This window comes from Kwoniella botswanensis, chromosome 1, assembly GCF_036426115.1.
Source record: "Kwoniella botswanensis chromosome 1, complete sequence".
Classification (NCBI taxonomy): Eukaryota; Fungi; Basidiomycota; class Tremellomycetes; order Tremellales; family Cryptococcaceae; genus Kwoniella; species Kwoniella botswanensis.
In genome coordinates this window covers 17,921,265-17,937,673 of record NC_088599.1, presented here as the reverse complement: position 1 = coordinate 17,937,673, position 16,409 = coordinate 17,921,265, and the positions used below count along the sequence as shown (strand labels likewise).

At 44.1% G+C, this 16,409-nt stretch overlaps 4 protein-coding genes across 4 annotated transcripts; 3 read left to right on the top strand and 1 right to left on the bottom strand.

Annotated features, from left to right (window-relative positions):
• Positions 1–83: 83 nt before the first annotated feature.
• L199_006773 (uncharacterized protein) lies at positions 84–4,264 on the top strand (the record flags this gene model as incomplete). Its single annotated transcript, XM_064892470.1, has 8 exons — positions 84–352; positions 451–759; positions 844–2,090; positions 2,149–2,324; positions 2,380–2,619; positions 2,692–3,144; positions 3,234–3,518; positions 3,617–4,264. 8 exons carry the CDS (start codon positions 84–86, stop codon positions 4,262–4,264), a joined length of 3,627 nt encoding a protein of 1,208 aa, XP_064748542.1.
• Positions 4,265–6,477: 2,213 nt separating this feature from the next.
• On the top strand, positions 6,478–7,830 carry L199_006772 (uncharacterized protein; the record flags this gene model as incomplete). The annotated part of the gene is made up of 2 exons (XM_064892469.1): positions 6,478–6,762; positions 6,838–7,830. 2 exons carry the CDS (start codon positions 6,478–6,480, stop codon positions 7,828–7,830), a joined length of 1,278 nt encoding a protein of 425 aa, XP_064748541.1.
• A 282-nt stretch (positions 7,831–8,112) lies between these two features.
• L199_006771 (uncharacterized protein) lies at positions 8,113–9,631 on the top strand (the record flags this gene model as incomplete). The annotated part of the gene is made up of 4 exons (XM_064892468.1): positions 8,113–8,380; positions 8,446–8,505; positions 8,585–8,755; positions 8,874–9,631. The coding sequence occupies 4 exons, from the start codon at positions 8,113–8,115 to the stop codon at positions 9,629–9,631; spliced, it is 1,257 nt and encodes a 418-aa protein (XP_064748540.1).
• A 452-nt stretch (positions 9,632–10,083) lies between these two features.
• On the bottom strand, positions 10,084–16,062 carry L199_006770 (uncharacterized protein; the record flags this gene model as incomplete). The annotated part of the gene is made up of 15 exons (XM_064892467.1): positions 10,084–10,103; positions 10,171–10,630; positions 10,690–10,907; positions 10,967–11,030; positions 11,088–11,172; positions 11,234–11,376; positions 11,441–11,542; positions 11,610–11,759; positions 11,822–11,942; positions 12,000–12,210; positions 12,276–12,439; positions 12,502–12,654; positions 12,725–13,011; positions 13,082–14,233; positions 14,287–16,062. The coding sequence occupies 15 exons, from the start codon at positions 16,060–16,062 to the stop codon at positions 10,084–10,086; spliced, it is 5,106 nt and encodes a 1,701-aa protein (XP_064748539.1).
• Between the last annotated feature and the right edge of the window lie 347 nt (positions 16,063–16,409).

The following is a 16,409-nucleotide window of genomic DNA, read 5'->3' as shown; positions in this document are numbered from 1 at the left end:
TTTCAACATGATTCAACTCGCACCTCACCACCCCATGCTACCTTGTCATTGACTATAATATCACCTGGAAGAGGTCTACTAGCATGTCACGGAGGCCCACCACCACCACCCGAGGTGGTATATCACGGACAGCTTCGTCCGCATCAAGCTCTATGCCACCTCCTTCTAGGATACCCAATCGACCACCGTCAGTCATTTCCCATTCAACGGGTAACAACGATGGATCAGAGAGCAGATCAAGTAGTCCAAGCAGAAGAAGTAGGAAACCCAGTGGACAGAGTGTAAAGGGTAAAGAAGTGTCGAACGGGAATGATAATGGAGAGATCAACATACAGGTGGTAGTGAGATGTCGGTGGGTCCCGTCTCCTCCTTCTCCTTATGACCTGACCAGCCTTTCTGCTATGGCAATGATGTGGACGGCTGCTCATTTAAGATGAACCATCTGAATAGTGGCCGATCACAACAGGAAGTATCCGCAGCTTCGCCTGTCATAACCACCACGACAGGACCGATGTCCAAAGCTATCACCATCGAAACTACTCCCCTAACCTCTTCGTCCCTTGCATCATTCACCACCGCCTCCTCATATGCTGGATCACATCAGCCGATGACCAAGACATATCCATTCGACAAGGTCTTTGGACCAGAAGCAGATCAGACGATGATCTTCAATGAAGTCGCAGATGGGATGTTGGATGAAGTCCTGGCAGGGTATAATTGTACGATATTCGCTTATGGTCAGACTGGTACTGGTAAAACGTGAGTCTCACTTTTACCTCTGCTATATGTTGTGAGATGATGCAGGAGCTATGAGCTTTTGCTGAGCTGACGAATTGCATTCAGATACACAATGCAGGGTGATCTCGAATTAACCCCTCTGCTCGCCCCAAAATCGACGGCTGGTATCGTCCCTCGGGTATTGCATCGTCTGTTTTCCGTACTGGAAGCATCCGAGAATTCCGAATTCTCTGTCAAATGCTCTTATGTAGAGTTATATAACGAAGAACTACGTGATCTGTTAGCTTCAGAGTATAAAGGGGAATCATCCGGAAATGGTGGACTGAAGCTATATGAAGATGGGAAGAAGGGAGTCAATATCCAAGGATTGGAAGAAACTGGTGTACGAAATCTCAAAGAAGCTTTGAACATGTTGGAAAAGGGAGTGAGGAGACGACAGACAGCCGAAACCAAAATGAACACCGAATCTTCGAGATCACATACGATATTCTCTATTACCGTACATGTGAAAGAAAGTTCCATCGCGAGGGGAGGAGAAGATTTATTGCGAATTGGGAAATTCAACTTGGTCGACTTGGCTGGATCCGAAGCTATTGGAAGATCAGGAGCGACAGACAAAAGAGCTAGAGAAGCTGGTATGATCAATCAATCGCTCCTCACCCTCGGAAGGGTGATTTCAGCTCTGGTCGAGAAAGGATCCCATATACCTTATAGAGAGTCCAAATTGACTAGATTACTTCAAGATTCTTTAGGAGGAAGAACGAAGACTTGCATAGTGGCTACTGTTTCACCTACAAGATCGAATATGGAAGAAACTCTATCAACACTTGATTATGCTATTAGAGCGAAATCAATTAGGAATCGACCAGAGGTAAACGCGCATATGACCAAGACGGGTTTATTGAAAGAATATGTGGGTGATATAGAAAGGTTGAAGAATGAATTGGTGGCCGCGAGAGAAAAGAATGGTATTTACATTCCTGAAGAACAATGGAGGGAAATGCAGGAAATACAAACAAGACAGAAATCGGATTACGACGAAGCGAAATTAAAAGCTGGAATAATAGAAGTGGAATTAACAACTAGGAAAAAGGAATTTGATGAGATCACTTCTAGGTTTTTAGCTACCAGTGAAGAATTGGAGCAAGTCAAGGAAGCTGAAAGGCAACTGACTGACTTGTTGGAAGAGTCGAAGAAAGATCTGGACAGAGTGAAGATTGAATTGGAAGAGGAAGGTGTGATTTCGAAAGCTTACCAGAAAGGTGAAGAGAAGTTGGACAGCGTAGCATCACATCTGAAGAAAACAGCGGAGGAGAGTGTGGGTGACGTTGGTGGCTTATTCGATAAACTTGGTGAGTACCGCCCTGAGTTTCAGTCAAGATCATACTGACTGTGAAAATCGTGTTATAGCTCGTAAGGCAAAGGTTCTTGGATCTAATGCCGACTCAGCCACCAAATTCGGAGGTGAACTTGAAGGATTATCTCAAGGTCTCCGAGGTGGCTTAGCAGATTTGCAAGTGGTCCACGAGAGTCTGGTAAAGGATATCCAAGAAAAAATGGAGCTTTTTGCTCTCAGAGGACAAGAGGTGAGCTTTGTGAATATTTGGGTTGTAAGACACAGCTGATGGCTTTTGTCCGTAGATCTCTCAATCCGATTTGAAAGATTTCGACAAGTCGTTCTCAGCTTTCAATGACCTTGCCAAGAAGCTTTCGGCATCGAATGAGAAAGGTCAAAAGGAATCTTCGGAATCTAGTAAAGCGATTTTAGCTATACGTGAAGAAGTACAGAGTAGTGTCAGAGATTGGGCAAAGGGAGTGAGCGAGAGAAGTCAAGGGATGGTAGATGATCTGTTAGAACATCAGCAAGAGCACTTGAATACGGTATGTTTGATTACAATCGCGTTATGGACTCATACAGGTCCAGTGAACTCATGTGTTAATGATGTCTTCCAGGTCGCTTCGGTATTGGGATCCACAGCTGATCTAGTTGATGCTGTGCTATCGACTACACTTTCCCACCTGGCAGTCAGCTCTTCATCAGCTATCAAATCGAGAGATAAGGCACTTCAAGCTTCCTCATCAGAGATTTCAAGACTGAAATCTCAGAATCTTATTTTGACCCAGCTGTTAGCAGAAGAGAAAGAAAAATCTGTCAGATTAAGAACAGAATTGATTGGGAACTTAACGAGGATGATTGAAGGGTTTACGCAACAGCAGGATGAAAGTTGGTCAAATGCTATTTCAAGAGTTACGAGAGAGAACCAATTCGCCTTAACGGACATGGAAGTGTTCGGAGGTGTTGTGCAGAGTGATTATGAGGAGGGTGTGAGGAGGGCGAAAGAGATTGAAAGGGATTTGCGGATGGGTAAGGAGACTGGTATAAGGCAGAGACAAGCTGGTGAAGAGGTGAGTTCATACCTCCTTTCAAACCCAATTAACTAGTACACAGTGTGACTTCATCGAAGGTTGGTGCTAATTTGATTTTTGTGATTTAGGCATTGAGTCATGTGCGACAAGGTCTACAAAGTAAACTCGAGGGATACGGTGCCGAAACTTCCCAACACGCTGAATCGCACATTCAAGTGATAGATGGATTTTGTGTTAAATTACACAAATCCGCTTCTGACGTTGTCGGTAAATCACTTGCAAGAGGAAAGAAAAATTCGGAGTTATTATCTGCTTTGTCAAATAATGTTTCGCAAACTCATCAGAGTAGTCGATCTAGGTTGAGTAGGTTATCAACTGAGATCAAAGAGTTGTCTTCTACTCTGTTGACTTCTGTGAGTATCACATTTGCCTCATCTTCTGCACGAAATGCCTTCAGAGATATGACTAAAAAGGGCACAGTGGCTAATTTTGCATGATCACACGCTGGTAGTCATCTACCGCCTCTGCATCATTCTCCGCATCCAACGAAAAAGCTTCAATCACCTTACAGCGTATTATGCGATCGACAGGTGATTTCCTCGAGAACGGTATACAAGAAGATGTACCTACTGGTATAACGCCCAAGAAAAAGAATTGGAATGTCCCTACCGGCTGGGAAAGGACGGGTAGTAGAGAGGCTGTATTGGCGAATTGGAGGAAGAGACAAGGGGAGAATGATAATTGTAATCAGAACAGTCAGTTAGCGGTTGAAGTGAATGGGAATGGAGCTGGAATGACGGGAGTCGCAGATGGTGTAGAAGGTCATGAAGATCTCGAACGAGAAGAGAACCAATATCCTCAAGATGATCTATCTTCATCTAGTGAATCGTTGGTACAGCCTGTATCGTTATCGAGATCGACCTCAAGAGAATTAGAATTATCATCACCAGAATTGGTAACACAAACCATCCAACCTCCCTCCAAAACCAATCCTCTCACTCAACCCCAATCTCAGAGTTTACGTCAACCTTCCAAAGGTAAATCACTCTTATCCAGTAAGAAGTCGATGGTTGTTATGAATCTTGATGAGAGACCGAATGTGGTTATTCTGGGTGAAGGTGTAGGGGTGAACGTACCTAGACGAGGAGGGAGGAGGTAAAACTTTGAACAGAAAGGTAGTCAGTCATCTTTGATTGGGTACACTGATAATATGGTTGTTTTGTATTGTTCGTTTTGTTTAGATTATCATTTTGATTTGCATTGGATTGACAGTACCTTATTTGGTTGATTCTTCTTTTTAACGATCTTATATGGACAATCATTGGGTTTGAACTGAATCTTAGATGCGACAATATTGATCGAGTTCGAGTAATTGTAGTTCTCAGAGTCTTCCCATTGCATATCACATGACAAACGCATGGCATGTCATGTGTCGCACAGCCGCACCTTGTATGCAATACTGTATGCATAAGATAGACGCAATCACCGAAGCCTCACCTACACACACACTGTATATGCATAGTGATATTCGTTACTGTACCGAGATATGTTACTACTGTACCCCAAAGATGGACATGTAACCCGTTTAACCCGTTTTCATGAGCGGGACGGGAAAAGGGAAGAGGGAAGAGGGATCTTCCCGTTATTATCCGTAATCAGTAGAAAAATCCTCTATCAGGGTTTTCGCTCTTCAACCGTCGTAGAAAAGTGCTTGTATGTCGTCTCACACACCAACATTCTCTACCTTTATCAATTGATCAACACAGATCTCTTTATCCCGTGATAGAACACTGTCCTGACCTACTAGAAATCCCTCCTGTCCTGTCGGGAGAAAAGTACGACGATACTTGAAAATTTTGCTTGCTCGCTAGCTCGCTTCAACGAAGATAATCACGCGGTCGGGCTACACTGGCTCAATTCGACAGCTATTTCCTAAAGATAAGAAATTCTGGGGTGAACACTCGTACAGTATTCAAACACAGCATGAGAACGTGAATGGGTTGAGGGAGGGTAATTGGAAGATCTCTTGGTATCTCTTAGTATAATCATACTGATATTACGGCTACTCCAACGGACCCAAAAATAGCTACCGAGTCATAACTGATTTCAATCAACATACAAGCAGTAACCCTCTTGAAGCTACTCCTACGCATCATGTGTCATTGTTGGATGGTTTACGATAAGTATCCTCGGACCCAAAATACCATTCATACTGTAACTAACATAGACCTCGCGTGTTGTACCCTATCATGTAAAACTCGACATGACCCGAAGAGAAAAACAGGGAGGTAATCGATTATGCTCGTCTCCGCTTTTGCCTTGAACTATTAATTTTCTCATAGCCAACACTGTAATCCATCATTGATCCTCTAGACTGAGGAACCCGATTCGAAAATTGTTCCCGATGGGAAGAGGTCAAGGAACCCGTACGATACCGTATGGATTGCTCTCTGGTAGGTATCCTACGCCCTACTCATACCTTGAGTTCGGCTGGATTGCTCGTTTCATATTGGATATTAGGAGTACGAAGTCATGCGATACCATACGATACGATACAAATTCGGTGAACCAGCCGAAAGGCTTCGTATCCCTACTACAATAATCGATTGCTGTACTTCCAGCACAGCACGACAAGCGAAATGATATAAGAACTCAATGTCCTTTTAATTCTCAGGTAAACCAGGCAAGATATCATTTGCTCTTAGTTTCACCAGCTGATCGTTCCCGCCTGATAATCCTAGATATATCTGATCAGATCAAAAAAGACAGGGAATCCAGATAATACTGATCCCGCTATTATCCATTATCTTTCGCCTTGCCTTCGTCGCTTCTAATCGACGCGCTACATCCAAACACCAACCTGCTGACAATTACGCTCACCAACAGCAACACTGATACCGTGCCGACATCCGTATCTCCTCTTATGCCGGATGAGCATCTTCGGATCGGGTCAGATGTTTAGTCCAGGATGTGAGACGTGGGACGGAACGGGATTTGGGTACCTGTCTTTCGAGACACCATGTTGAACGGTGACTGACTGATTGACCATCAGTGGGTTGCCTTATGAGGTGAACAAGCTGGTGATAGGGCTGGGCCAACCTGCCCCCGATGAAGAGCGACTTGAACCGAATATCAAGATGACCAAAAATAGATTCGGCGACAGAAGGCGAGTTTGAGATATAAGAAGATCGTTACTGATTGACCAAGTTATCTCTTCTTATCTGTATCAATCCTACATCTAATTTCACCCACTGCCTTTAATAACAATACTGTGAAAGTCAACGGTGACCGGTACTGTACATTCACTCTCGATCTTGATTGATCGCTCATTCTTGTACCAAACACTCTCTCTAACGTTCAACTTTCCTTGACATGCTTTTCCGGACTCTACTCCTGGCTCTACCCCTTTTGAGCTCAGCCTCATTGGCCTTCTCCATCTCAAATGAGGATCTCAACTCCACTCTGACATCCCGAAACAATGGTGGTGGAGGGGGCTCATCTTCCAATTCCAAAGGATCCTATCAGACCTGTGCCAGGGTAGCAGGTACATATGGTCATTACAAGTATGACTTTGGATGTATATGTCAAGATGACGTAGAAGAGTATTGTAGAGATAATGGAATCCATGGGGATTTACAAAATGCCATGCAATCTTATGTGAGTGGCGATTTGGATATGATGCTTCAGATCAGTATAGATCGACGATATTGACCTTTGGCCTCATATTTGTAGATTTCGCAATATGGTAAATCATCTTATTACCCTTCGAACGCTCAACCAACCTGTGATGGTCGAGGGGGATACACCTGCGGATCACTATACAAGAAATCCGACGGATCATGTTCCTCATCTGGTTGTTCAAGCGATCACTGGTCACCGAACGGTTCATGTTGTCCAAGAGGTCAAACATACTCCAATGGAAGATGTTGCGGTTCCACAGGATGTTCATCAAAGGGAGGTCAATGTACACCTATCTACACTTGTTCCCAAGGTCAAGAATTCAAGACTACGCAATGTTGCAAAACCTATCTCAGCGAGATTAATGGTCAATGTACTTGTCCATCGGGATATCAAGATGATGGATCGAAATGTTCACCCAAATGTAAATCCAACGAGAAGATCGATTCGAAATCTGGTAAATGCGTTACAGTATGTGATGAGAATAATGGATTCACTTATCAGAAATGTAAATCATCGGATCATTCTCTTTGCTGTCCTAGAGGTCAAACAGCCTATGATACAGTTTGTTGCTCAAGTGGTAAAGAAGAGATTGATAAATCTGGGATATGCTGTACGGCAGGTGTAGGTGCGAAAATCCAAAATGGAAAATGTATCGAACCTACCTCAAAACCCAAACCTCAAACACAAAGACGATCTGGAATACCTGTTCAATTGACTTTGAAAGAAGACATAGTATCATATGGAATGGAACAAAATAGAAATGGAGAATTGTGTCCACCTAGAATGGCAGCTTGTCCTATAGAAGGTAGATTCACGATATACACTTTGGATCAAATAGTGAAAGAAGGAGAATACGAATGCGTGAACCCCCTTGAAGACCTTCAATCGTGCGGTGGATGTTCGTCTTTGGGAGCTGGTAAAGATTGCTCTGCTATACCAGGTGCTAGATGGATGGGATGTAACAGGGGTCAATGTCAGGTGTACTCTTGTAAGAAGGGTTGGAAGTTGAATGGGGATGGGACGGCCTGTGAGAAGTTGATGTAATTTTTTTGAAGTGTAACACGGACAATGATAGATATTTTGGGCTTCTAGCTTGCCTCCTATAGCCAAAACACGATTATAATCTTATAGATCCCTTTATAATATCATGAGGGACTTTTCTCACCTCTTTTTAGGTTTTTAACATGTATCCGATATCTCTTGATTCAACCACTTAGGAAAGTGGACCAACAAAGTGGAGGTTGTTTTCGCTGTTGAGCTTGATGTCAGGATGAAAACAAGTTTTATCCGGACAAAACTCTACTCTTACATTTCATATCGACTGACATGCTTGCGATAAGACCACCTTTGGATAGAGCGATATGCCCAGCGTGTAGGTTGTTCTCCTCCCTTTCAAGGATCTCTTGCCCGTCAGAGCCCTCGACAAGTCAAAACACATCAAGATCAATCATCTTCAATTCACCTATATACAATCCACCTTCGTCAAGTACTTCTATCAAGCCCCTGAAATACCTTCGACGGGAGTACGAGCATGGTCCAGATATAAGAGGGAAACTAAAGGAGAAAGAGACATTAATCAAAGATGATCCATATCGTATGTTCTGATCTGATGATCAAGGAGATTGATGGGTAGCTTTGCTGAACCTGACTTGTTCTTAGATGTTATGCTCAATTCACCTATTAGGCAATGTATAGTAACCCGCCAGAAACTCCCATCAGGTGAGTATCTCTACCATCGCTTTGTGCCAGAGAGAGATAAGGTACTGATGAGATCGTATAAATCATGACCTCATAATAGCGTTTATGGTAAATCTCCGTCCGACCTATTTCCCTCCTTCCTCAAAAGACTCAACAGGATCGCTCAAACTCCTACCCGATCGGATAATCACAAGGGGCAGGACAAAGAAAGGTAAAGGACTGTGGGTAAGCTGTCATAGCACAGTGATACAGCATTTGTTGAGTGATAAAGGTGAGTCAGTGCTGTTGCTGTATGGATGTTTCTCTCGCTTTCAATCAAGTAAGATATGATGGAAATACTGATCCGATATTCTCTTATGAATCTGTGAATTGGCTTTGGAAATTTGCAGGTCCACATATAGGAACCTTACGAACTTTCCCTTCGATTACCATTCCAACTAATATCAAAACCATCATACATACACAATTACTACAAAGGGTTCATAATGAATTAGAATGGTTGTCCAACCATCTATCAAATCTATCACCTCGGGCTGGAATATCAGATTCCTCTCCTTTGTCCTCTTCTTCAGATCCAAATCTCAAGGAGATAAGACATAGACCGATATTAAGGAGGTTGAAGAGCCTTGAAGCTTCTCATATAAACAATCAAAGTGGTCATGGGCATTCCCTAGCGCAGATACAACGTGAAGGCGAGATCATAGCGTTACTGGATATCTCAGGTCTATCCTCGACCTCGACCTCAAGCTCACCCTCTGGGCTCATCTCAAGCTCAGCTTCGGTTTTGGAAGATGCGATTGATATCCCCCTCGTATCGATTCAAGGTAAATCCATACCCTTATACAACCTCTCTACCTTATTTCCTCAATCGCTCCATCAACATCTCAACTCGAATATCAAAAAGGTCTTATCCATCCAACGCAAACTCAAAAGACGTACTACGATGTCCCGTCCGAGAATCCAAGGAGAAGAGATGAGATCCAAGTCGGATCATTCCAAGTCGGATCATTCAGATGTAATAGCTTTATGCAACTATCCTTCTGGATCGTTCGATCGTACACAGAAGCAAAGAGGTATAGTCGGTATACCGTTGTTTGTAGCTTTATGGAGGTTGAGGTGTTTTATAGGTCAAGGGTGGGTGGGTTGACCTTCTTCCGCCTTCTGAGAACACTGTTGTATTCTATAATCCCGTAAGTATTCTATAATCCCGTATGCATGTCATAATTATAAGCCAGAATGTAGCTACGAATGTCAAATGATCATTTTGCACGAGCTTCTATTCCTTCAATATTAGCATATAGGACAGCAATTTGTTTCTCTGACCTCTCACGATGTGAATTTCAGGTGCATCCGTCATTGGGTCATCATGGCGCAAATGTGACCGAAAACATTGCATTTTTATGTGTGCTAGTACTATATGAAATTGAAAAAGCATCTTACTTATGTTACATCGTGATTTAAGTCTGGGTCAACACGAACATCCTCATATATAAACATAGAACATGTATATACTTCCTTTGAAAAGTTCCTTCGTTTTTCTTTGGTTTCTCTTCTCCTCTTCATGAACATTCAAAATCACCTCATGACACCTTCCTTTGACTACGCAGCATATGGATTACCTATGACAAGAATCTAGGTTAGCACATATACAGACCTCAGTTTCGTTACGACAAGAAGAATACTCACAGGCATAAACCACTAAGACCGGTGGGGATTTCGTGATATCACTAGTGATAATCACAGGTAAATTCGACAACTCTTTTATATCTTGAATCTTATGTTTACCCGAAGCATCACTTCGTAATCCTTCAAACGACGATTTATCAATCTTGTTCAATGTCGAATTGGAAGATTTCAGATATTGTTTCGATTTCGATATTGAGGAAGAAGAACCGTTGGCCAAAGTCTGAGGGGTGTCGAATAGAGATTTCTCTTCTAGCGATTGTGAGATGGATGATCCAATTGAGAGTTTTTCAGAGATCGATTTGATCCTTTGAATGTTGGTATCATCTGTACTCTCAGCTAAGAATGCTAATACGTCCTGCGTGGTCCAATAGAGTGATAAGATATCCTTGTGTTCGTCGTAAACTACGTTCTCGACTGGCATCTTGTCGACATGCACTCTCTTCTCAATACCGAATTCGGGCTGTGACAGCATGGCAAGATCAACCTACCGTTCAAGGAAAGCCAGTTTGTATCACTCACAATCACAACATCGAAAGCGGCATCCAATACGCCCGTAACTTTAGCTCGTCTAATGACAGGACCATATCTTTCCGTAAGATCATGTATGAGCAAACAAAGGTATAGATGGATAGATTGCTCTTCAGCAAGTTTGGCAGATTGTTTCTTCATATTGCATTGTTGAGCACATTTGGCAACTTGATCTCTGTCCATGAGGAATTTGACATCGTTAGGGTTGGCTAGATGCACATCGTCTGATCAGTACCCATTTGTGTCTATAGTAGCTGATTGCACTTACGACTAGTGAGGCAAGCGTCGAGCATTCGGTGCACAAGTACGTCTGCATATCGTCGAATTGGAGACTAGGCAGGATCATTGTTAGCTAGTCCAACGTGACATATCGCTGTGGGATAGCTCACTGTGAAATGTGTATATAAGGGAGAATTCAACGCCCAGTGAGAATACTTGGCGATATCAAGCATACCAGTACAGAAGTATCGAGCTCTATTGATTGATATCATCGATCAGCTGGTCCTTTTCGAGCTTACGGATCAGATGAACTGACCTCTGCATGGCCTTCTTCTTGAGCAATTCCAAACATAAAGCGGTGTCTTTATCTTGGACAGCTTCAAAGGATTTCTGTAAAGTTCCAGCAGACGAAGCGTCCATCTCGAAGCCGAGTTTCTGAGCTCGTTTGACGAATCCATCCTGTTCATCATAATTGCACGTGAGTTCGCGGTCTTTATAGTAACACAGGTATCAGGACGCTCACCAATCGCCTGTCAATCGGAGCTTCATGTCTTCGCAGCAATGCTTGCTCAGGTATACCATTAGCAATTACATGGGCGACTGATATGTTGGCGAGGAGCATGAACTAGGGAGAGAGCAGGACCATCAGCACGTTTACGTGAGTTGTCCTCTACATGACACGTTTAACTCACCTCCTCCACCAATGAGTTCGCTTCGCTCTTCTTGACAGCATCCACATCAATCGGTTTACCACTCTCATCCAAAGCAAAAGACACCTTGAGCTTGTTACTGAGTATAGCGCCGGCGTCTAGTCGTTTCCTTCTGATCTTGGAAGATAGATCCTGCGAAACGACGCATGATCAGCTGCGATGATCACTTAATATACGAGATATAGTAAGCTTACGTGAAGAACCTTGATGTCTTCTTCGATTTCCTTGATTTCTCCACCAGGTACTTTAGATGCTTCTATCGAACCTCCATTGATCACTTGCTGAGCATCATTATAGGATAATTTGGCGTTAGACCTGAGATGGATCTCATCAGCTCGGGCTTTTCATGACCTCAATGGTTTTCGAGCTTACTTGATGATACTCCTAGCAAATTTCCTATCTTTAACATTTCCATCTTGATCAAAAGTGAAAAATGCCGAGAAAGTCAATCTCTCTACGTCAGGTACCAAACTGCATAATTCTTCTGACAGTTGAGGCGGAAGCATTGGTACAGCTCTCTGAACGAGGTATACGCTGGTTGCTCTCTTTCGAGCCTCTCGGTCAATCGCCGTGTTGGCTTTGACTGAAATAGCAGCAAAGTATCAGCTAACTTGCAGGAAACAGATCATGACGACGAAGTCGACTTACCAAAGTAAGATACATCCGCTATATGTACTCCGACAGTAAAAGTACCATCTTCGTTCTTTTTGACGGACAAGGCATCATCCAGATCTTTGGCGGTTGGAGGATCGATCGTGAAAGTTGTTTGTTCTCTTAGATCAGTTCGTACTTCATATTCTCTATCGGGAATACTAGATGAATGTGAGACCCCGCATCAGCCTCTGCCCGTGGGACCTATGCCCAGTTAACTTACCTCCATGGTAAAGGCGGAAGGCATTTCATTGTCAAATCAGTGAATTCCTCAGTAGGGAAGTTACAGTCCTTCAACAATGCACTCGTCTCAACTTCGACATCACCGATCGGACCAAGCTCTTCTACCATTGTACCGAATGGATGGAGTGATGTGCTATCACATATGATGGTCAGCACGCTGTGACAGTAGTAGGGTATACCCCATTCGCTGAGGTGTCACTCACATTGGCCATCGTTTGATAGTCGCGACAAACAACTTATCGCCATACGCATCGGGGTTATCAATGAAGTCCGCGGGAGCTTGTTCAGTTGGAATAGCAATGAGAGGTACTCTCTTATCTGTAGGTTTAAACCAAACGATCTTGGGCCTTTGTTCAGGTTCATCCTTTCTTCCTCCTCTATCACCATCCCTCTCGCGTCGTTCGAGCTCTTGTTTCTCCTTGGTAGCAGCTGAAGAAGGTCGGAGAACTCCAAGTTGACCAGAGAAGAGTTGTCCAGGCATACGTTCGACCTATGTCATGAAACAGTACATCAGCATGTGGTTCACTCCTAGCATGTCAGATGGATTAGGCAACACTCACGACCGCGACGACATGTCCCGCATAAGTAGGTTTCGTCTCATCGTTTACTTCCTCGTCATCAAACAATGTCAAACCCTGACCTTCAACTTCAACATCATCTTTCTTCTTCTCCATCTTCTTCGCTGTGGAGGGTTTCAAGTCGTAAGCGGCATTCTCTTCCTTCTTTCTCTTCTTCTCCTCTTTATCCTTCTTGGTTCCCCAGACTTCATCTACATCTAGTAATTCTACAGCAACGATATCACCTTCCAAAGCTCTATTTCTGTCCTTTGATCCACAAATATAGATATCAGCTTCCAGTACGTCCGTAGCGACATAAGCATCCGATCGATTCTTCTTATTCACTCTCAAAACACCAACAACCAGTTTACCAGCTTGGAGTAAAGGTGGTAGAGAAGCTTGAGGCAAATAAGGCGCGAACAAGGATTTACGTTGGGGACCTTGGGAAGTCTGTTGTAACTGCATTTGGAATGCTTGTTGTTGTTGCCATAGAGATTGACCCATGGGTGTTTGTAAAGTGGTAGCAGCGAGAAGATTAGGAAGCATGTTGGGGAAACTGAACGATGCCATCTTGCTATGACCACCACCGGCAGCTGCTCTGAATTGGGCGAGAGATTGGAGTTGAGCTTGAGCAGCGGCTAAATCTGCGACTTGAACGGGACCAGCGTTACCGACCGATCCACCGCCTGATACTCTCCAATTACCAGATTCAAATCCAGATCGACTACCAGATCGATGATGACCGAAACCTCTTTCACCACCGGCGACACCAGCTTCAGGAATAGGGATATCACCACTGATACTTCCGAATCCTGCACCATGACCGGCAGTCTTGTTGAAGACGTTGACACTGTGTCTTCGAGAGTGACTACCACCAGAAGAAGGCACAGGTGGAGGAGGCATCTCACCGATGGTTCTGAGTGCACGAGGTTGATCTGCTTCTTCGAATCGTTCAGGTATTTCCGTAGGGGCGGTGGCGGACGGTAAACTCGATTGGACTCGTCGGTGTCGAGAGAGGGTTTGAGAAGGTGTTTGCTTCTGTTGCAAAGCAGTGTTGAGTTGGCTCAAGGCGGATGAACCTTGAGTGGACATTTCTTCTTGCATCAGCGCTTTCTGCTTAGCTTGCAATGCCTCTATCTCTTGCTGTATGGCGAGCTATTCAATAACGATAAGCTGATTCGATGTTATGTGTCAATAACCCAACTTACTTGTTGTTGCATTGCAGCAGACATCTCACTTCCTGTTCTCTTATGTGCTCGAGCAGCCAGACCCGCCAATCCAGTAGCAGCCGCACCGCCAATACCTTCCGATCTATTGACCACCACAGGAGGTGAGGTATGATGGCCTGAAGGAGGGGACATGGAATCTCTTGCTGAACTTTTATCTGACATACTCTCCTTCTTTGCATGTTTGGGCTTAGCACCAAAAGTGAACGAAGGAGCAAGTTGAGGTCGACCGGTAGGCCCATAAGAGGATTGAGATTGACGTTGATCAGGTTCTTCATCCTCTTCAAATACAGGTTCATTCTTCATAGTTTCAGCTATAGCCCTCGCTCTAGCTTCTTCTTGCTGTTGGAGTAATTGAGCTTGTTGAATCTCGTAAATCTGTTGAGCTTGAGCTAATTGAAGGGCAGTTTGCTGTTGTTGCTGTTGAGCCGCACGTTGTTGAGCCAAAGCTTGGAATCTGGGTGCAATAAAATTACCCATTTGACCATGTTGTTGTTGAGGCTGTTGCTGTTGGGCTAATTGTTGACTAGCAGCAATCTGCGCTTGAAGCAATTGGATATATTGAAATTGCTGCTGATGAGCAGCAAGCAATTGTTGTTGTTGAAACTGTAACTCTGCTTGTTGAGCAAACGACAATGGGGAGTGATCCTCATCCAGCTCAGCATGAGAAGCAAGGTTCTGATAGACAGGCGGTAGAGAATTAGTATACATCTGAATTGGAGATGTGGGTTGATTAGAATTGAAGGCCGAACCAGACGAAGCTCTTCGGTTGGTACTGTGGTTGGTAGCGCTACTTTGGGAGACTGATCTAGGGTGTAGTACACTCGCAGGTGGCATCGGTGCAATAGGTGATACGGATAGACCAGCTTGGGAGTTGACGGGAGAAGTAGCAGGTTGGAAAGACGGTGTAAAGCTTGGTGCATCTGCTTTCAATTTCTTTGAAGAGTTTGAACTCGTCGAGGTCGAAGAATCTGGGATCGCTACTGCTTCAGTGGTAGATTTGGTGGTGGTAGCTGAGATGGGCGATTCCTTTGATGCACTGGCACTGACCGACCTTGAGCCGTTGGAACTTCCAGTGGACGGAGCGGAAGTTGGTAGAGTCTTCAGATCGGAGATCATTTTCTGAAGCGAAGCTAAGGCATCACCCCCAGATTGAGCATTGTGCTTTTTGGTAGCGGCATCGACGGCAGCTTCCATAGCTGTTCTGGGTGCAGATACAGTGGTGTGAATTGATTTTGGTGCTGTGTCTTTCGAGTTGGAATTTTGGGAAGCTGGTCTACCAAGTGGGTTATTCACATTGGTATTGATCGGATTGGGTTTCTTATTGTTATTTTGTTTTTTACCTTTATTGTTGTTCTTCTGACCACCTTCAGACTTCTCTCTTCCTTCAGCTTCATTACCACCACTTGGCGATTTGCCCTTTCGATTACCATTACCACCTCCACCACCTGTAGATTTCTTTGATCCACCGGCAGAGGGGTTTTCAGCTGCAGATGTACCAGAACCTACGCCAAGGCTGACTCCCCCGCTGATGGTGGTAGTGGGACCACTCTGTTTCTTCTTATCTGGATTGGATCTTGACGAAGCATTCGAATTACTTCTCGATATGTTGGTGGATGATCTGCCACCTCTTCCACGCGACGAGCCGTTACTCCTACTTGAATTGGCTGAGGAAGGTCGCGAAGGGTGGTTGGAAGATGGTGGAGCGAGTGAGGAGGGATTGGATGTAGGCGTGGGCGCGACGATCGAGTCGGCCATTATGGTAGGGTGTTGAACAAGATTGAAGAAATTGATATGATATGCTATATGAGAGGAGATAATCGATCGGAGGGGTGTAGAATACTAGACGAGTGTACAGGGGGGGCTATGGTCAGCGATATGTATAGATGAGAATGTGAGAAGGCAGATCAAGTGGGGTCGTGAGATTATATAAGCCGATGACCACGTCAAAGGAAGATTGGTATGATATGGAATGAATAGGTGTGAGAGATGGCAATGAGACTCTAGATCATGTAGATTCCACATTGCAGAAAGTAGTACGTTCCCTTTCATCTGTCCTTCACCAGCTCGTCCACCGCATATAGTAGTATATGGAGCTCAGATGG